This window comes from Thamnophis elegans, chromosome 4 (assembly GCF_009769535.1).
Source record: "Thamnophis elegans isolate rThaEle1 chromosome 4, rThaEle1.pri, whole genome shotgun sequence".
Classification (NCBI taxonomy): Eukaryota; Metazoa; Chordata; class Lepidosauria; order Squamata; family Colubridae; genus Thamnophis; species Thamnophis elegans.
In genome coordinates, this window is record NC_045544.1 from 35,278,192 (window position 1) to 35,297,852 (window position 19,661).

A 19,661-nucleotide genomic window follows, 5' to 3' on the forward strand; every position below is an offset into this window, starting at 1 on the left:
TATGAGAGAAAGTTAGTTCTGCAAAGTAAAATAAAATAAAAATGGTCAAAATGCAGATTTAGCAGCTTTATTTTCTACATTTCCTACAACTTCTAAAAAAATGCCAAATGTTAAAATTTGGTTAGTGCATAGCAAAGTTGCAGCAATCATAATATTATAACTTGATACAAGATTAACTCTTCCTTGGAAGACATCTTTAAACTTACCAGATTTAGGATAAGTGATTATAAATATATCATCATCTTTGATTTCAAAGCTTTCCAGTGAATCTATACTTTCAGGTGATACCCCTTTTACAAAATAGTATCCTTTGTGTTTATACAGGAACTTATTTTCTGGTTCCATTATTTAACCTGTTGATATAATAATAGAGCAATTGACAATTGTTCCCACGTTTATGGTCAATCATGTTGTTTTTTTAAAAAATCATGTTTCCTGAAAACAAAGAAAAACAAAATATATTATTAAGATCAGTTTTTGTAGAAGAAGCAGAGCCTGGGGGCAGAGTCAAGAGGGGAATAAGTCTGGAGTCCTTACGTTCCCTCAAGCAGTCTATGAAGAATTATGGACTTACTAAGTATGAAATGAAAAACTTATTGTTCATAGCTGGGCTACAATTTTAGATTAATCATATATAGTTTCCATTCTATGTATAAATGGGCACTCTGTAAATATAATTTAAAAAATTGAGCACTATTATTCTGTGTGGTCAAACTTTACCATTGCATTTAAAATTGGGTTTGAATGAATTTTCAATATTTAACCTACCGTATGTCATGCCAGCTAGACTGACACTTATTACATAATAAGCATTTGTGGTCATCCCTCTTTGCAAAGCCAGTGCTGAATGACTAATTTCAGCAAAGGCACAAATAGAGTAATTGGTTCCACCACAAAACCGCGAAGTCCTTATCCATGCCGACATAAGTGCAGAGGCAAATCCGCGGCGTCCAAAGCGCTAAGAAAAAAACGACCCTACCGCCGCGACAACAGCGTGGCGACAGAAGGGCGTTCTACATGCTTCGTTCTTTGCCTCTGTACCTCCAAAGGTAGCCCTCCTCCTCCAGCTGACAGCGGCAGCGGGCACGGGACAAAGCCCTCCCGCAAAAGCCCCAGGGGCATTGCTCACCTGGGAGCCAGAATCAGGCTGGGTCAGAGCTGGGTCGCAACCGCCCCAGCCGAAGCAGCCCCACGCTTCCCACGGCTCATAGTGCCGAGCGCCTCCCGGCCGGCTTCTTCCCCACCTCTCGCCCGGCCTCCGCAAGGACTTGGCCTCTGGGCGGCTCCTCGCTTCTGCCCGGACAGTCCCCGGTTGCGCCCGCCGGCCCACCTGGGCGGGATCGCGGCACCTGCCTGCCACGCCCCAGCAGACAGCGCCGTCCCCGCGAGTTCGGCCTGCAGGGAGCTGAGCCGCCCCGCTGAGAGCGCCTCCCTCCGCGCAGGGTTCAGCCGCTGCCAGGAGGGAGGAGGTGTCGGCGAGACCCGCTCAGGCCCTCGGAAAGAGCGGGGGAGGGCTGAAGGCCGGTGCCTGCAAGAGAAGGGCCGGGCCGCCTGCCCAGAGCCAGCTGCGGAAAGGACTTGCAGCTGCGGGGGGGGGGCAAGTGAGATGTGGTGGTGGCCCCGCTGGAAGACTCCAAAGTCCCCGCCGACAGCTGACAAATGGCAGGTGGAGGCTGGCCTCCTCGTGCCCCGTTTTTTGACCTTCCTTGCAAGGCCATCCTCAGCCAAGGAGATGCCGCTGACTTCTTTGGCCTTGAGGGAGGGGCGGGCTGGCTGGCTGGCTGGCCCAAGCAATGGAGCCCTTCTGTTGCCGCGGCAGTAATGACGTGCGGTGATGACGTCGCGGCTTTAGCGACGCCGTTTAATCACCGCTATTTTGATGAACGCGGATTTGTCGTGCCACGGAGTAATTAACATGGAGTAGCTCCCATTGAAGCAAATTATTGGCTCACTTGCAAACGCCTCTACTGATTTGATAAATTAATAGGCTAGGCCCGTGATGGCGAACCTATGGCACACGTGCGGAGCCATTTGTCAGGGCACGCAAGACGTTGCCCTGTCAGCTGGCCAGCACGTATGCACGTGCTGGCAAAGCTGACTTCGACCTTCTTTTGAGGCCATTTTTAGCCCTCCGGAGGCTGTGGAGCCTTCAGGGAAGCCTCCTGAGCAAGAAAAACTGGCCATATGGGCAAATCAGAAGTTCGTGAATGTACTTCCAGTTTGCTCGAAGGGCCGGTTTTAGCCCTCTGGAGCTAAAGGCTATGGAGCCTTCAGGAGTCTTCCGATTTGCTCATAGGGTCGTTTTTTGCCCTCTGGAGCCTTCAGGGAGGCCTCCTGAAGACTCTGGAGGGCTAAAACCGGCCCTATGAGCAAATCAGAAGTCTGTTCCTGAACTTCTGGTTTGCCCTTAGGGGAGGTTTTTCGTGCTCTGGAGGCTTCAGGGAAGCTCCTGAAGCCTCCCGGGGGGGAGCTGTTTTCACCCTCCCCAGGCTCCGATAAAGCCTCTGGAGCCTGGAGAAGATGAAAAAAGCACGCCAAAAATGGGGGGAGCACTGGTCCTGTGTGCATGCATGCTGGGGTCGTGTGCATAGCATTATGGGTGTGGCATGCCCGCACTCCCCCCCACTTTTGGAATGTGAGCCACAAAAGGTTCGCCATCACTGGGTTAGATCCTCAATGTATTAAGGCAATATTCTACACATTTTTCAAAGGAAGATTCAGTTTTATACAGACATTTATGCATGCACAGAAAATGAAAGCTGTGGGATTTGGATGGGTGTAGTATGTATTGTGTAACTGAGTCGGAAAATATATTACACAAGGAATAATTTCATGGTGCAATGTAGTGTCATAAATCTTTGAACTACATACTTTTCATTTCTGTAGATACTGATGACAGCTTGGATATCACCAAGTTCTCTAATTGTTTTCTGCAGGTAAAGTCAAATTATCTACATTCAGTTAATTGTCAAGCTTCAGGAATGTTGTAAATCCTAACTTTATGCAGTTACTCAATTGCTCACTTATTCAACTAGATGTTGGGAAATATTTGTATCTCACTGCACATTTCATCAGTTCAGATAAAATGGTTGCCCAAACATTCTGATTGTGATAGACAATTTAAGAATTCAAAAGGTGATTGACACATTATTTCCATACCATGGCTTCATGGGTATATCAATGGAGTTAATTGAGGAAGTCTTCACTATTGTGTGTGTTTTCAGTCTCAGAGGTTTTATCAATAGCATCCAAGAGTTGTTTGATTTGACTCTTCCAAATCATTTTACAGCATTACCCATTGGAAGAGCAAAAACTCCTGCATGAGAAGAGACTTGATGAAATACAATCCTACTGCACAGACACATACTTCTTGAGAAAGATACTTGAAAAAGTTGCAGTAGATCAGCTTCATGGATCCTCTCAAGATCAAGGAATTATAGATTAAGTAACTAGTCAAGTAACTGAGTAGATCTTGGGTTCTGATATAAGTGCATTCCCTACCCCCACCCCATGGCATAAATCCGTGATGGCGAACCTATGGCATGCGTGCCACAGGTGGCATGCAAAGCCCTCTCTGTGGGCACGCCAGCTGTCAACCCAACCCAGCTCCACCGCACATGCACGTGCGCCTCCTGCCAGTCAGCATGTCTTCAGGTCTCTGCCATGCATGTGCAGAGGGTGGGGTGCATGCGGGGGACGGGGGCGTGCATGTGTGGGGGATGGGGCACATGCACAGGGGGGACGCTCACATTGTATTTTGGGCCCTTGTGTAGAGCCTCTGTGCCCTGTTTTGGCTTCTAGGTTGGTGCAAGCCATCCAGGCCCAAAACGGGGCACAGGGGGGCACGTTTTGGCTTCCAGGTCCTGCACCAACCTGGAAGCCAAAAATGGGCAAGGGGGTGGGGGAGCATGTGGGGTCACACATGCATGCGTAGGGCAGGGCACACATGGAAGGTTGCACACACATGCACAGGGGTGGTAGGGTCATGCATGCATTGCATTATGGGTGCATGCGCACACACTTTCAGCACACAACAACAAAAAGGTTAGCCATCACTGGTATGGATTCATCTCTGGCACTCAGGCCTCATGTGATCCCTGGATGACTAATTGGGCCTTATCTGGGAGCTGTGTTGTAACAACCTCTCATTAGAAATACAGCAATGTTCTTTGCATGGGTCTGCCCTTAATGATGACTCAAAAATTACAAAAAAAATATCAAAACATGGCAACAAAACTCAACCAAAAGATCCTTGTAAAGAGACTTAAGGTTGTAAAATAACATTTAAAACCTTAAAATTTTTAGACAACTATTATTTGAGGATATACCTTTTCTGAAAAACTCTTTTTTTGTTTCCGTTCATCATGACAAAATGGAACAAAGTTTGCTTGGAGACTGGTCTATGACACAAGGCTGGGAGAAGAATTATGTAAGAATGGGGAAAAGAGCCTTCTCTGTTGCAGCATCTGTTGTAACACTTAGGCAAGAAAAACCAAAAGTACACATATAGACTGGGTAAAATCAGGCTTAACAGCAATAACTGTGAGAGGGATCTTGGAGTCTGAGTGCAAAACATACAACGGAGGCTAAAACATACAATGAATGGTTGCAGGAACTGGATGTGGTTAGTCTAGTGAAGAGAAGGACCAGGGGAGACATGATAGCAGTGTTCCAATATTTCAGGGACTTCCATAGAGAGGAAGGGGTCAATCTATTTTCCAAATCACCTGAAGGCCAGACAAGGAATAATGGATGGAAACTGAACAAGGACAGAAGGCTCTGGAGGGCGTAAACTGGCCCTACGAGCAAACTGGAAGTCCGTTTCCGAATTTCCAGTTTGCCCGTAGGCTGTTTTTTGTGCTCTGGACGGCTTCCGTGGGGGGGAGAGGCTGTTTTCAGCCTCCCCAGGCTCCTATAAAGCCTCTGGAGCCTGGAGAAGGCAAAAAAGCATGCAAAAAATGGGGGGGGGGGAGTTTGCACCTATCATGAGTGCATGCATGCTGGGGTGTGCGGCACACCTGCGCATGGCCCCATGCACTCCCCCCGCTTATGGCACGCAACCCAAAAAAGGTTCACCTTCGCTGATGTAGAGTCTCCTACTTGACCAGGGATTGGAGTAGATTACCTACAAAGTCCCTTAGGTTAATCTGTTAATTTTGGCCTGGAACAATTTCCTTCTTAGGCAGGGAAGTTGATTTCAACTTTATCTGCTTTTTTACTTCAGATTACTTAGAGCCCATAGTCTTACTGTACATTTTATCCCTTCAGAATTGCTGCTAAATCTTAACAAAATTTGTATATGTTTTAGCTGCAGGATCCTCAACAGTTAAAGTTTTGGTTTATAGCTGTCTCAAAGGTGCTTTTCCAAAAGACAACTGGACTTTATTTTGCCTTGAAGACATTTAGCTTCTTATCCAAGAAGCTACTTCAGTTTCTGAAGAGCTGCTTGGATAAGAAGTGAAACGTCTTCAAGGAAAAACAAAGAATGTCTGGTTGCCTTTTGAAAAAGCATCTTTGGGACAACCATGACCTGGGTGACTGAGAACCTCCATAGACATGTATAGTTTATGGATGCTTGTCACTTGGCATATATGTGACATCTCTGCTCCATAGGCTGCACTGTTTGCCAGTGTGCTTTTTGTTTCAATTCAAGGTACTGATAGTTACCTTTAAAACCATTAATGGCGTGGGGACTAAGTTATTTGCAGAACCACTTCTCCCTAGTCATATCTCCCTGTCCTACTAGATCTGGCAGGAGAGGCATTTTTTGGATCCTGACCATTAGGGAGTATTTACCGGTTCTCCGAACTACTCAAAATTTCTGCTACCAGTTTTCCAGAAACAGAGGTGAGTTCCTACCAGTTCGGACGAGTAGGTAGTAACTCAGCCAGACACAGCCCCAAACTGGTTCTATTGGTGGCACTGTAGGCGCTGCCATCTTGTTTTTTGCTTCTGCGCATGCGAAGAAGCAATTTTTTTCACTACTGGAAAATGTGTGCATAGTGCACGAAGCGTGACCCTGAGCGAGCCAGCAGTAGAAGCCGGAACCCACCCCTGTTCATAACCTGTCAGAACCTGCTGAATTTCACCCGTTTTGAACCCTTGCTTGTGGGCTAGCTGGCAGTAAGGAGACTGCAGGCCTCCCCTTCTTATGTTTCAGGGAACTGAACTCCCTACATACAAAGGTGGCAGCTGCCAGACAAGCTTTCCAAAACTTTCCCCTTGTTTTAATCTCACACTCCTGCACAAACCTACTTTTTTCAGTGAAGAAAGCAAAGAAAAAAAAAATGTGGGAAGGGACAAACTTGTTCTTTCTCTTCCCCTTCCACCCCCGCCCCCGTACTTTGGTGGAATGAAGCTAAACTCTCCGCCTCTGCCCTCCAATCTCTGCCTCCTTGAACAACTTAATTTGCTACATTTACCATGTGCACCTAGAATGAGGTTGACAAAATCTGTAAGTGACTTACCTTGATAAGTGACTGGCAGGCTGAAGAGTAGAAGAAATGAATCTTCCAGGGATTTAGCTTAATGGAAGGCGGGGGAGCTGAACAACAACAAACTTTAGAAAGCTTTTTACTGCTTGTCTGACTCCTCTTATGACCCAGTTTGCTACATATGTTTGGGCAGTTTCTCCCTTCAGCTCTCCACACAAACAACAGCCGGAATATTTTTTTTTGCTCCTTTGTTCTCCCCTTCTTATAAAATTTTACTCCACCCCTTCCAAGCACAAGCAGGAACTGCTAATGTTCGAGCAAGCACTGTGAGCCTGATTATGCGAAGCTGTGGTTCATGTTTATGACAAGCATGCCCAGGGTAGATCCAGACATATAAGAAGTCTTATCCGGGTCTATTTAAAGTGATTTTGCATGCATGCTGAGTGCGGGGCTTGTCATTTACAGCAGTTCAAACTTCTCTGTGTGCTTGAAAATAATACAGCAGCCTCAGATTCCAAAGGGCTTAAGCTAGACAATTAAGCTAGACACTCTAGACAATGATTAGCTCAAAGCACCATTTTTATATTCCTATGGTACCGGTAGTTGCAGCAGTCACAAATCATCTGAAGTTTTTTTCTGATGTAGAATACAACCATGACTCTGTTCTATCAGAAATAACAGAAAACAGAGTTGGAAGGGACCTTGGTCTTCCAGGCCACCCCCCTGCTGAAGCAGGAGATCGTATACCATTTCAGACAAGTGGTTGTCCAATCTCTTCTTAAAAACGTCCAGTGATGGAGTACACACCATCTCTAAAGGAAACCAGTTCCACTGATTAATTGTTCTAACTGTCAAGACATTTCTTTGGAGTTCTAGGTTGGTTTTCTCTTGGCTAACTTTCCATCTTTTACGCCTTGTCCTGCCTTCAGGTGCTTTGGAGAATAGGTTAACTTCCTCTTCTTTGTGGCAGCCACTCAAATATTGGAACACTGCTATCATGTCACATACATCCCTTAAGGAATCTATTTTTTTACTTCAAATATAAAGAGTTGGCATTCCTTGGTAGCTGGGCTAAACCCATTCTCTGCATTCAAAGCAACTACAAGTAGTCCTCAATTGACTACAATTGAGCTCAAAATTTCTGTTACTAAGTAAGACATTTGTTAAGTGAGTTTTATCCCATTTTAAACCACAGTTGTTAAGTGAATCACTGCAGTTGTTAAGTGAATAACATGGTTGTTAAATGAATCTGGATTCCCTGTTAAGGTTTGCTGTCAGAAGGTTACAAAAGGTGATCACATGACTTTGGCACACTGCAACCATCGTAAATATGAGTCAGTTACCAAGCATCTGAATTTTGATCATATGACCATGGGAGGCCACAATGGTCATAAGTGTGAAAATGGTCATAAGTCACATTTTCAGTGCCGTTATAACTTTGAACGGTCACTAAATGAACTCTTGTAAATTGAGGACCACCTGTATAACATAAACATCATATTTTTCAGATGTTTTACTCTGTTAATTTTGCTTTTTCTTTGCTTTCCAATCTCCCACACTAGGAAATCTAATATTTGAGTAGTTATATGACCTGATCAAATATAATTGTCATGATGGCCCTGCCCATTTTGGTAATGAGCTTCACTCAGTACATTACTCAAATCTCTGGCCTCATCTGGAGGTGAAAACTTCAATTCCCAGAATTCCTCAGCCAACCCACCATCAGAGAACATGCTATTTACACATGGAGTTAAAGTGAAGACTCGACTTGCTTGCCATTGTGTGCATGATTTGCAGGGTACATCCTGTGAGAAGGCATCTTATTGGCTGGTGACCAAGGGAAACTATGCCCATTCACTTCTGGCATAATTCTGAATCTGATGCTGTCCCTTCTGCTGTAACCTGATGATAAACCACCATTAAAAAAAGCATAGACTCCTGGTACTATGGTTGCTAGCTAAGTTAAAATACAGGTAATCCTTGACTTACAATAGTTCGTTTAGTGACTGTTCAAAGTTACAATGCACTGAAAAAGTGAATCATGACTGTTTTTTACACTTATAATTGTTGCAGCATCCGCATAGTCAGATGATCAAAATTCAGATGCTTGGCAACTGATTCAATTTATAATGGTTGCAATGTCCCGGGATCATGTGATCACTTGTGGTGACCTTCTGACAAGCAAAATCAATGGGGAAGCCAGATTCACTTAACAACCATGTTACTAACTCACTGCAGGTCATAAAATGGAGCAAAATTGACTTAACAAATGTCTCGCTTAGGAACAAAAACTTTGGGCTCTATTGAGGTCATTAGTCAAGGATTACCTGTACAGAAATTGTTGGTATTCTTTTGACCACTGTTTACCAGATACAGTTGGAGACTGGAAGAATACATTGACTAAACACCACAGGAGGAAAAGTTTGATTATGAGGTAATGCTATCTATTATAAAGTTCTCAGAGCATGAGAAAGTGAATAATTATTTGCAAAGCAATACTAGCTCAAACCACCAACAAAGTGTTCCATTATCAGAAAAGGGTTTAATCACTTGTTTTGTTCTTCAAAGAGTTCTTAGCAAGGGAATTAAGTCCCACTCTAGCAGACAGAGAAAGAGATTGTTAAAGTGAAAACATAGTTATTAAGATTTCTGTAACAAATCCGTTTTCCCTTTTCAATAAATCAGATTAAAGAAGGCTTTGCATGAATATTTGTTGCTAAGAGCCCACATCCTCTTTGTCTAGGGTCCAATCTAGATGAAGTGTCTCCCCCCACCATCTTTGAAAACCATTACTATAATGTAGCTGAGATCTGCAAAAAATACCTCCTTTGATAGATGTCATATAACAACTTCCTTGTTCAGAATTTTTTTAAGCAAAGATTTTTGTGAACAGGAGCAAGATGAAGATAAAGTAGGTACAATGAATTTTTCCCTTACATATTGGAGTTCGCCGAAAAAAATGTTTTCAGAGTTGCTTGTTCTGTATCTTGCCAGCTATATTATGTGCAGAAACTAATAAATGTTTTCTCTTATTTGCCCTTTGCATGCAATGATAGCTATTATAGATTCAACAGGCTGGTCTTTGAATTGCTGTGTCAGATTCTCCTCCCCTTATGAAGAATCGGGGAATGAGGAAGGTGAGACAAGCTTAGTTAGTAACGTTCAGTTCATTCAATGGGGTCTCTATTCAGCACAGCCTATGAATGAATAAGAGTTCAGTTAAGATCATCCAGAAGCTCACAGTCCAAAAGGATGTTGTTTATTAACAATAAAATATCAGTTTGCAAGAGCCCGTTTCCATTCCTAATTTTGGCTGTACTACGAGACAATAAGCTTAAACTTCCTTGCCATCTTCTATTTACCAGAGTCAGCAAAATATTAACACGTCCCAACGCAATTTACTTCAAATCCCCTATCTTCTTTCTAGCATAAAACTATTTAATTAAATTATAGCGGGGAAGAGAGAAGGTGAGTCTGTCCTGGTTGGTTTCCTCCAGTTCATTCAATCAGATCTCTATTTAGACTGAACAGAATAACTAAATTCATTTATAATACATACAGTAGTAAATAAGTAATACAGGAAAAATAAAACTAGGAATATTGTTGAGAAAAATGCCCATGTACACAAGTAGCTAAATCTCTCTCGTTGAATAATTCAATGCACATGACCAGATATGTACAAGACTTGAGTCTGAATGAGCTTCCAGTTCACTCAAGCAGCAAACATATAAATACCCTTGAATTTATCCTTCACACATCTAAATATCCTTGAGTTTATCAGTCAACTCACTATTATAGTTAGAGAAAAGTAACAAGATAGGTCAACTTTCCACTTTTTGGCTCTCATCTTCTTTAGCCAACTAATCAATTATTTAGTTACTCAACTATTTCTTACCTAGTTATTACCTAGTAATCTACTCAATTACCTAATTACTCAATCTATTTAATATCTAGTTACTCATCTATTTATTACCTCCTAAATGTCTATGGAGATTCTCAGTCATCCAGGTCATGGTTGTCCCAATGGTGCTTTTTCAAGAGGCAATTGGACTTTTTTTTTCTTTGAAGACATTTCACTTCTCATCCAAGAAGCTTCTTCAGTTCTGACTGCATGGTGGGGAATGGAAGGATTTATACTCCTTGCAGACAGATGGTCATTGCATTCTTTAAGATGTTAAGATTACCTGGAGATTTATTTGTGTCATCAGGGTCACCTCAGTGGTGCAATGGGTGTGGAGCCTTCTTGGAACTGTTGAAAGGACTGTATGGTAGATTGGAGATATATGATGTCATATCCCTCCCCCTCTGTTGAGAGAGACCTGTTCAATTTTGACACAGATGGCCTCTTTAACCCCTCTTTCAAACCAGCAATCCTCTCTGTCCAAAATATGGACTTTGTTGTCTTCAAAAGAGTGGCCTGTGTCTTTTAAATGCAGATGGACTGCTGAATCTAGTCCTGATATGTTCGTTCTCCTCTGTTGTGCCATGTGTTTATAAAGTGGTTGTTTCATTTTCCCAATGTACAGATCTGCACATGGCTCACTGCATTGTACCATGTTGCTCAGTTTCTGTCTGGGGGTTTGGGGTGGACAAGCTTCTGCCTTAGTGTATCTTGGGTTTGAAGTGTGCACGTATATTATGTTGGCTGAAGATCCTCCTGAGCTTTTCCGATATTCCTACAACATATGGAATGACGACGTTGCTTCATTTATTGTTCTTGTCATTGTCTGGACAGAAGAGCTCCTGTAGGGTCTTTTTTGAGATTTGATGAAGGCCCACTTGGGATAATCACACATTCTGAGAGCTTCCTTGATGTGTGTTTGCGTTCTTTTTCTTTCCCATTTTTGCTGGTAGGCAGGCCTTCAGGTCAGTGATGTAAGGTTCTGATGACTCCCATTTTGTGCTTCAGTGAGTGGTGGGAATCAAAATGTAAATATTGATCTGTGTGAGTGGGTTTTCTGTAAACGTCAATGTTAAGGCTTCCTTAATGTGTACTACACAGTCCAGGAAGGATAGACTATTTTCCTTAACAACTTCATGTGTGAATTTGATGTGTCTGTCCACAGGGTTGATATGTTTGGTGAATGTTTCAAATTCCTGTGCTTTGATCTTGATCGAAGTATCATCCAGAAAGCTATACCAGTGTGTGTGTGTGTGGAATTGCTGTGAAGGAGTCTAGGCAGTGGTAAAATCCAAAAATTTTTCCTACCAGTTCTGTGGGCATGGCTTTGTGGGGGTGGCTTTGTGGTCATGTGACTGGGTGGGCGTAGCCAACTTGTAAAATGTGGTGAAACTCACTTAAAAACGCTCTTGCTTAGCAACTAAAAATTTTGGGCTCAATTGTGGTCGTAAGTTCTTTCTTTCTTTCTTGTCTCTCTCTCTACCCTTTCCTCTTTCTTTCTCTTTCTCTTTCCTTCTTTCTCTTTTTCTTTCTTTCTCTCTCTTTCTCTTTCTTTGTCTCTCTCTTTTTCTCTCTCTCTTCTTTCCATCCTTTCTCTTTCTTTTTCTTCCTTCTTTTCTTTCTCTTCCTTTCTCTCCCCTTCTCTCTGATTTGTTTCCCCCTCTTTGCCCTCTCTCTCATTCTCTCCCTCCAGCTCTTTCATTTGTTTTTCTCTCTCTTTTTTCCTCTCATCCCTTTCACACGTGTGTGCACGCACCAGCAAAATACCTTCCTGGGCCAGGATCATGATGACTCATGATCAAGGATGGCGACTCCTCCTCCCACTGCCGTCGCTGGCTGTGCAGCACGGGAGAGCCCCATTGTGCAAGAGACTCCTCAGTGCTGTGGTCCCTTTTGTGTTGGCTCAGGAAGGAGGAGAATGGGGAGCTGCAGCAGCTGCCATTGTCAGATGCAGGAAGGAGAGCTTCAGCTCTCCTGTGTAGCACAGGAGAGCTGGAACTCTCCTCCCTGCATCCTGCAATGGAAGCTGCTGCGGCTCCCCATTCCCCTCCTTCCTGAGCCAACACGAAGGGCACCACGGCTGGAGTTGAGCTGCCTGTGAAGGGCACGGAATCGCAAAAAGCAGCCAGTCCTAGGCAATGCGGAGAAAATGAAGGGGCGCTTCAGCTACACAGCTCTGCAGAGAGGCTTATGCCTTCTCAGGGTGGAGACCAGATTGCACGAAAGGGTCAGCAGGGAGCCGGAGGAGAGGGGTCAAAGAGCAGCAGGACCCAGCGCAGTGGTAAGGCTGATGGTGGGCGGTGGAGATGCATTAGCTGCTCTGAAGCTGAGAGGGGCGGCGCGTGACGACTGTGCTTGAGGGCCGCGTGGAAGGCAGGCAATCATGGCAGGGCTGCAAGGAAGGGAGTAAGCTGCTAGCTCCCTTTCCCACGGCCAGCCGGCCCTGACATGCTTGCCTGCCTTCCACATTGCCTCTGCTTGCCTGCCTTCACAAGCTGGCCACGGGGATACCAGGAAGGCCGTGTGGAAGGCTGGCAAACATGGCAGGGCTGTGGGCTGCCGGGGAGTAGGGGAGCAGGCTGGGTTGGTAGAAAGCAGAGACTGGGCAGAGCGGGGCGAGTGAGAGGCAACTGGGGGACCAGTTCAGGGGCGTGGCTAGCCAGCGGCCCCTAACGGTTCGGTGCCCCAGGCTAAATGTCCACTACTGGTTTTCCCAAACTGGTCCAAACCAGTAGGATTTCATCCCTGAGTCTATTATTATCTATGAATTATTATCTCAACTAGGTAAAATGGCAGATGTAACATAATGTCAGAAGGTGGGATCTGGACAATATCCCCATTACATAAGTTATGTTCTAGTAATGGAGTTGGTAGAGATATATTTTCTGTTCCATTCCAATTGCCTTCTTAGAAAATCAAGCATAAAATATTCTGGATCCAGACAGTTCCTATAAAAAAACTGAACTTGTTTTAAACTTCTGGGAATTACCTAGGATTCATAATACAGTACCAAAGATATATCAATATGAGAAAAAAATACCAGTAACTTGCATTTGGTCTCATTTCAAATGCAGAAATAGATTAAGACTGAGGGTGGAATAATTCATATAAGACCTATGAACAGAATAAACTTATTATAATTCTAGGCACACTCTGTGCCATCAAACTTACTTCCAAGTGAATTCTCAGATTCTCTTCATCACAGGAACAGAACATTCAAAGCCACAGCATAGAGAATTCTCCAAAACCTTTAAAAAAGAATGAAGTAGGAGAGAGAGTCATTCAGTCAATGAGGTCTGTTCTGTAAGCAAGGTTTTAATAAAAATGCCTGTTTCAAAGATAACAAAGTTTCAGAGTCCAAAACAGAGGCATTTATTTGTGAAAGGAGGAGAACTGACAAAGGCCACAATTACAGATACAGAATTACAAACTAAATTAACCTAGTCCAACTTATCTATTCACAAGATAAAAATGTGACTTTTTTTTGCAAAGAGAATATCTGACAAAGGTCCAACTCCTGCTTGGATGGAAATCAGCATTTCTTCCTACCTCTTCTTTCAAAAAAAAAATAAAACTAGAGAAAAAGTATTGTTTTTCAGAAAAAACTATCCTTGAAACTCCTCTCTCTAAAATGTCCTTGAAAGCAAGAGATCAGTGGTTTCTTTCTGGCTTAAAAATGTGAGATGGAGAAAATTATGGGATGAATAGTAAAGAGCACCAAGTTTGTAGTATAGAAAAAGTTCCTTCTTTCTCTTGGGTCAAAGCAGAGGAAGGAAGTTAAATCTTTTGTTTCTGGATAGGTTTTCCAACTCAAGAATAGGGATATTTACCTGGTTATAATTTCAAAACATCCTGAAAGCAAGACTCTATTATGCAGAATTCTCTTGCTCAGTAAAGGATGCCAACATGGAGAATTATTTAGATACTCTTTTTTTAATTTACCGAATTATATACCCTTTCAGCATTAATGTCTATTAATTGCAGAATGATTTCCAACAATATATATTATTTAAAACATATGGAGGGACAGAAAGAAACTTCTCAAAGAGAAAGTTTAATTACAGTATGAAATTTAAATATACATTGCTCATATCATATTACAGAATTCTTACCAGATTTTGGATAAGTGACTGAACATATCACTGTCCTGAGTTCAAATTTTTCTACTGCCACAAGGTGCTCAGGTTTCACCAAATCTTCTGCGAAATTAAGGTAAAGGTAAAGGTTCCCTCACACATATGTGCTAGTCGTTCCCAACTCTAGGGGCAGTGCTCATCTCCATTTCAAAGCCGAAGAGCCAGCGCTGTCCGAAGACATCTCAATAGTCATGTAGCCGGCATGATTAAATGCCGAAGGTACACGGAACACTGTTACCTTCCCACCAAAGGTGGTTCCTATTTTTCTACTTACATTTTTACATGCTTTTGAATTGCTAGGTTGGCAGAAGCTGGGTCAAATAAGGGGAGCTCACTCCGTTGCATAGCACCAGGGATTCGAAGCGCCAAACTTTCTGATCTACATTAAGCCCTGTGAAATTAAGCCCTTTAAAATCTAATGATTCTGCATATTGCTTTCCCCCTACCAACCTAAGAGTATCTGCAATAAAAGAGAAATTAGACCAATTTTTCCATTTTAATGCTAGCAACTAGTGCATAGGCCTACTGTCAAGGTGTCTCACTTCATAAGCTCTTGGTTTCAACCATTAAGAGCTGGTAGTCAGCAATGATCCCCAAGAAAAGACAACCTGGAGAATGTGGATTGTTTTTATACAGCTGTTAAAATTGTAACTTAAAATGTTACATGTAAGGGTTTCAGTCTTATCATAAGAAAAACATACAAGGTGGAATTGTTATAGCTGCTACATATTCCTGGGAGATGGAGAAGGTTCTGCTTTGGCTATCAGCTCCTCAATTCTAGCTTCTCTTCACTGAATAAATCATTAAATTTTTCAGTCTATAATGTGTGTTGTGGAAAATATGGAGTCAATCTTGTAATATTGGTATGTGAACATGATGGATCTTGGCGCCCACTATGGCTCTTAACCAATGAAGGTAGCCACAGACTTTTAAGATAACTGTTGTTTCTTTAGTGGCTTTACCATGACTGTTTCTGCAAATATGGTTCAAGAAGAAGAAAATAAACAAGTGGAATCTTACTCCTTCTGCCTTGTGATTGATTTACATGAGTAAAATGAAAAGTTGGGTTTTTATAATACAATTTATACATTGTACTTTGAGAGAAAAAAAACTATTTTCAAAAGATTTCCTTTAATAGGTGAACACAAAAAACTACTCAGATGCAACTCTATGTGTCATTCTTGATTCCTTGAGTCTTACATATATCTTGCTAGATTAAAGCAATAACCAGCATAATTAAATATACTTTGTGAAATACTAGGAAGGGCCTCCATTCACCCTTTTCCTGCTTATCAAAGACTGCCAGCTTTGTTTTCTCTTTATCCTCTAGGAGGGGGCCTACATTTCACCACAGATTATTTTTAATCATTTTTGACATAACACAATTAGCATCTGGAGCCTATTGGCTTTAAGATGTTCAGTCAGATGTTCAGGAGGCCTCTTGCACTGAAACTGGTGGTCAATTATACACTTGCTCAAGATCAGGCTGACTCTCATTCAAGTTACAAAATAGGTCTACATATAACCCTCTGGAATATTCCTTTGAAGCTTGAGTTATTACTAGATTAAGTGGAGAGAGCAGTGATTTTCCTGCTCCTCTGGTGATATACAATACAGGTGTCAAACTCGATTACATCGTGTGATGTATCATGATATTTTTTGTCTTTGTGGAGCTGGGGTAGGTGTGGCCTGCATGTGATGCATTTGGCCTGTGGACTGTAAATTTTACATCTCTGAATTATGCAAGAAAGGGGAAGAATCCCAATTTCTATCAAGCTTCCTTCAGTGCCAATTTTTCTTTTCTTTTAAAAGAGACTTCTATTGGACCTTTAAGCTCTTTAAGAGATGCATTTGGCCTCTAAAGGGAAGTTTTTACTTTTACTGCATGCTTTTTCATCTGTGCACAATTCTGATAAGACCAATCTTTTATACCCTAATTTCCAAAGCATTATTGTGATGAAAACTGATTTGAGGTTAATAATTAAGATTTCATACCATTCTAAATCTGCTCAGGAATTCAAAGAACTAATCTGATTCTGAATTACACTGAAGGTCCATTGGCACTATTCTCAGTGTCCTGATCTTTCAGTGAAATATACAATTGACATGACTGTCCTCCAACACTTTTCCTGACAAGACAAGAAAGAATTTCCTTTTATGCTGCTCTACTTAGGCAGCCTCACTTCTCTAATATTGTGGATGTCGTCATCTAGCCAAACTTTTCCAAATGGGTCAGTAGCACCTTCATCAATTCTGGTGTAATTAAGCTTACACCAACAGTATCGTCAGTTAAGGATGATAATTGAGACCAGAATTTCTGCTGCTAAGCAATGCAATCATAAGGAACAGCATCAGCATCACATTGCTTAGTGATGGCAATTTCAGCATTCTTCTTTGTTGTCATTAAGTAAGTACTGTGTGTTGTTAAAACAGGGACTTCTCACAATTTCCTAGCAGTTTTCAACAAGCAAAGTCAATGAGGGCGCTGCCAGGAAGTCACAAGTCAAGGGCAGCTCACAAGCAAGGGAAGAAGGCTACATGCAGCCAACAGCTATTACGTGAAGGCCAGGCATGTCTCCTCAAGAAGACAATGAAGATCAGCTGGAGACAGCAGAAGCATTAAAATGCAGGGCAGCTCTGTGAACTCTCCTGCCATGGCAGCAACCTTCCCTAAACCAGCTGTGAAGGGCCAGGTGAGATACACTGAATCAGCAGCAAAAGAAAGAAGGCGGTGAAGATCAATGGTGATCAAGGGTGATAAAGTGCAGAGCAACCAAAGGGCAGAGATGGGATGATAAGATGGAAAAGAATTGAAATGCACCTTGTGATCATAAATGTGAATTATCATATGTCCTTAGGGGACCTGCAATGGCTATAACTTCAAGCACCAGGCATTAGTATCATCTGTTTAGCTCAGTGATAACTGAATGCGCTCTACATGGGGCAGCCCTTGAAGAGTATTCGGAGACTTCAACTCGTCCAGAATGCAGCCGCGCGAGCGATTGTGGGTGCACCTCGGTACACCCACGTTACACCTATCCTCCGCGAGCTGCACTGGTTACCGATCAGTCTTCGGATACGCTTCAAGGTGCTAGTCGTAACTTATAAAGCCCTTCATGGTATTGGATCTGGGTACTTGAGAGACCGCCTGCTGCCAATTACCTCCCACAGACCCATTAGATCTCACAGGGTTGGCCTCCTCCGGGTGCCCTCTACCAGCCAATGCCATCTCTGCTATTACCTGGGGGAGGGCCTTCTCTGTGGCAGCTCCGGCCCTCTGGAATGAACTCCCCGCAGGGATTCGGACCTTCACCTCTCTCCAGGCCTTCCAAAAAGCCGTCAAAACCTGGCTTTGCCGGCAGGCCTGGGGGTGATGAGTTCCCTCCCCTCTCGACATGTATGGTTGTGCGACTGTTGCCTATTTTTATTATTTGTATTTCGTTTTTATGTTCCCCTTTTCCCCCTTTTGAATTGTTCGCCGCCCTGAGTCCTCCCGGAGAAGGGCGGCATACAAATAATAAAATTCTATTCTATTCTATTCTAACTTTTGCTGAACAAAAATTCAGCAAAAGGACTACCTGTAATTAGAATCCTGCTTTCTTTGCTAAACATTTCAAAGTAAAATCTGACTATTGCTGACTACTGCTTGAATTATAGGCTGTCCAATGCTCTGTTGAATTAGTAAGACACAGAAAGGAATGTCCATGGTGAAATTCTTTCACAGCAGTATATGCTAAGCCCTCTGGCATGCTATTATTATGTATATGATAAATGATGCATAAGTAAAACATGTAGTGCTAGAGCAAAGTAGCAAGACATTCTAATAGTATAAAAATGTAAAAAGATAGGGATAGAGCTATTATTCAGTGACATTTTAATTCAATTTCTGTACTCTGCACTGGCACCTCCTTTTTTGTATTTACAAATTCCTCCTACTTCTCTGTATGGATTTTGTTTACAAGTTCAGGGTTTGTTTTTCTCAGATCAAATCTTAATCCATTGATTGTAATAGGAATTGACCAAACTGGCTTATCTCTGGAGCCTGGTGGTGTGGACTGAGAGAGAATGACTAACCCAAATTAAGCCAGTTGATTGTCAGCCTATGGCTGGATAAGAAGTTACAAGTAGTAAGTTTTAGTCATACTTTAGGTATGAAAGCCAGATGGGTGACTTTTGCTCAGTCATTCTTGCTCAGCCCAACCTACTTCATAGAGTTGTTATGGAGAAAATAGGAGGAGGAAAGAATATTAGTTATGTTTGCTGTCTTGAGTTATTTACAATTTATAAAGGTAGGGTATAAACAGATAAGTAAATAAACAGTTACTGTAAACTTTAGGGTTTTTAAATCAGCCAACTGCTCCCGTTTATTGGTGCTCTCATTTAATGTGAAAAAATATTGGGAGTGGAGGAGGAGGAGGAAATCGGTTAAAATTTGTTGTTGATAAAACACACACAAGACTTAAGAGTTAAGGTGGGTTTATCAAGGCTGGAGATTTCAAATACTTTCTTAGCCTTGGAAACAGGCTTCAACCGCAATAATCTTGTATTATTGCGGTTGAAGCCTGTTTCCAAGGCTAAGAAAGTATTTGAAATCTCCAGCCTTGATAAACCCACCTTAACTCTTAAGTCTTGTGTGTGTTTTATCAACAACAAATTTTAACCGATTTCCTCCTCCTCCTCCACTCCCAATATTTTTTCACATTAAATAGATATAAACTTAAGGTAAACCGCTCCAAACTTAATTGCAGAAAATACAACTTCAGAAACAGAGTGGTCAATGCTTGGAATGCACTGCCTGACTCTGTGGTTTCATCTTCAAATCCCCATAACTTTAACCTTAAATGGTCTACTGTTGACCTCACCTTGTTCCTAAGAGTAAGAGGTGTGCCTAAGCGAACCATTGTGCCTACCCTCCCTGTCCTACTGCCCCATTTATTTGTATCCATTTCATTCATACACATGTTTATTCTTATACCTATTGACAAATCAAACCAATAAATAAAATAAAATATTATTGAGGGGCTAAAATGAAGGGGGATTGAAACCGTCCCAGGGTGTTTGAAGAAATGCAGGCAAAAGACAGACAGACAGACAGACAGACGGACGGACGGAGGGAGGGAGGGAGGGAAGAAGGAAGAGAAAGAAAGAGAAAAGAAAAAATGCCACCTTTCTTAAAGCTTGTGCTTGTAT

At 42.4% G+C, this 19,661-nt stretch overlaps 1 protein-coding gene and 1 long non-coding RNA gene across 2 annotated transcripts in view; both read right to left on the minus strand.

Annotated features, from left to right (window-relative positions):
• The window catches only part of LOC116507276 (cytosolic sulfotransferase 15-like), a 36,878-nt gene extending 36,525 nt beyond the window's left edge, over positions 1-353 (minus strand). The window contains exon 1 of the mRNA XM_032215308.1: positions 207-353. Within this exon, the coding sequence (XP_032071199.1) occupies positions 207-345 (139 nt within the window). The 5' untranslated portion in view covers positions 346-353. The remainder of the gene's footprint in view (positions 1-206) is intronic.
• On the minus strand, positions 348-14,580 carry LOC116506944. Its single transcript, XR_004255110.1, has 4 exons — positions 13,507-14,580; positions 4,329-4,477; positions 3,160-3,316; positions 348-435 (listed from the first exon to the last, which is right to left on the minus strand). It is a non-coding gene; the product is annotated as an uncharacterized LOC116506944 (long non-coding RNA).
• Between the last annotated feature and the right edge of the window lie 5,081 nt (positions 14,581-19,661).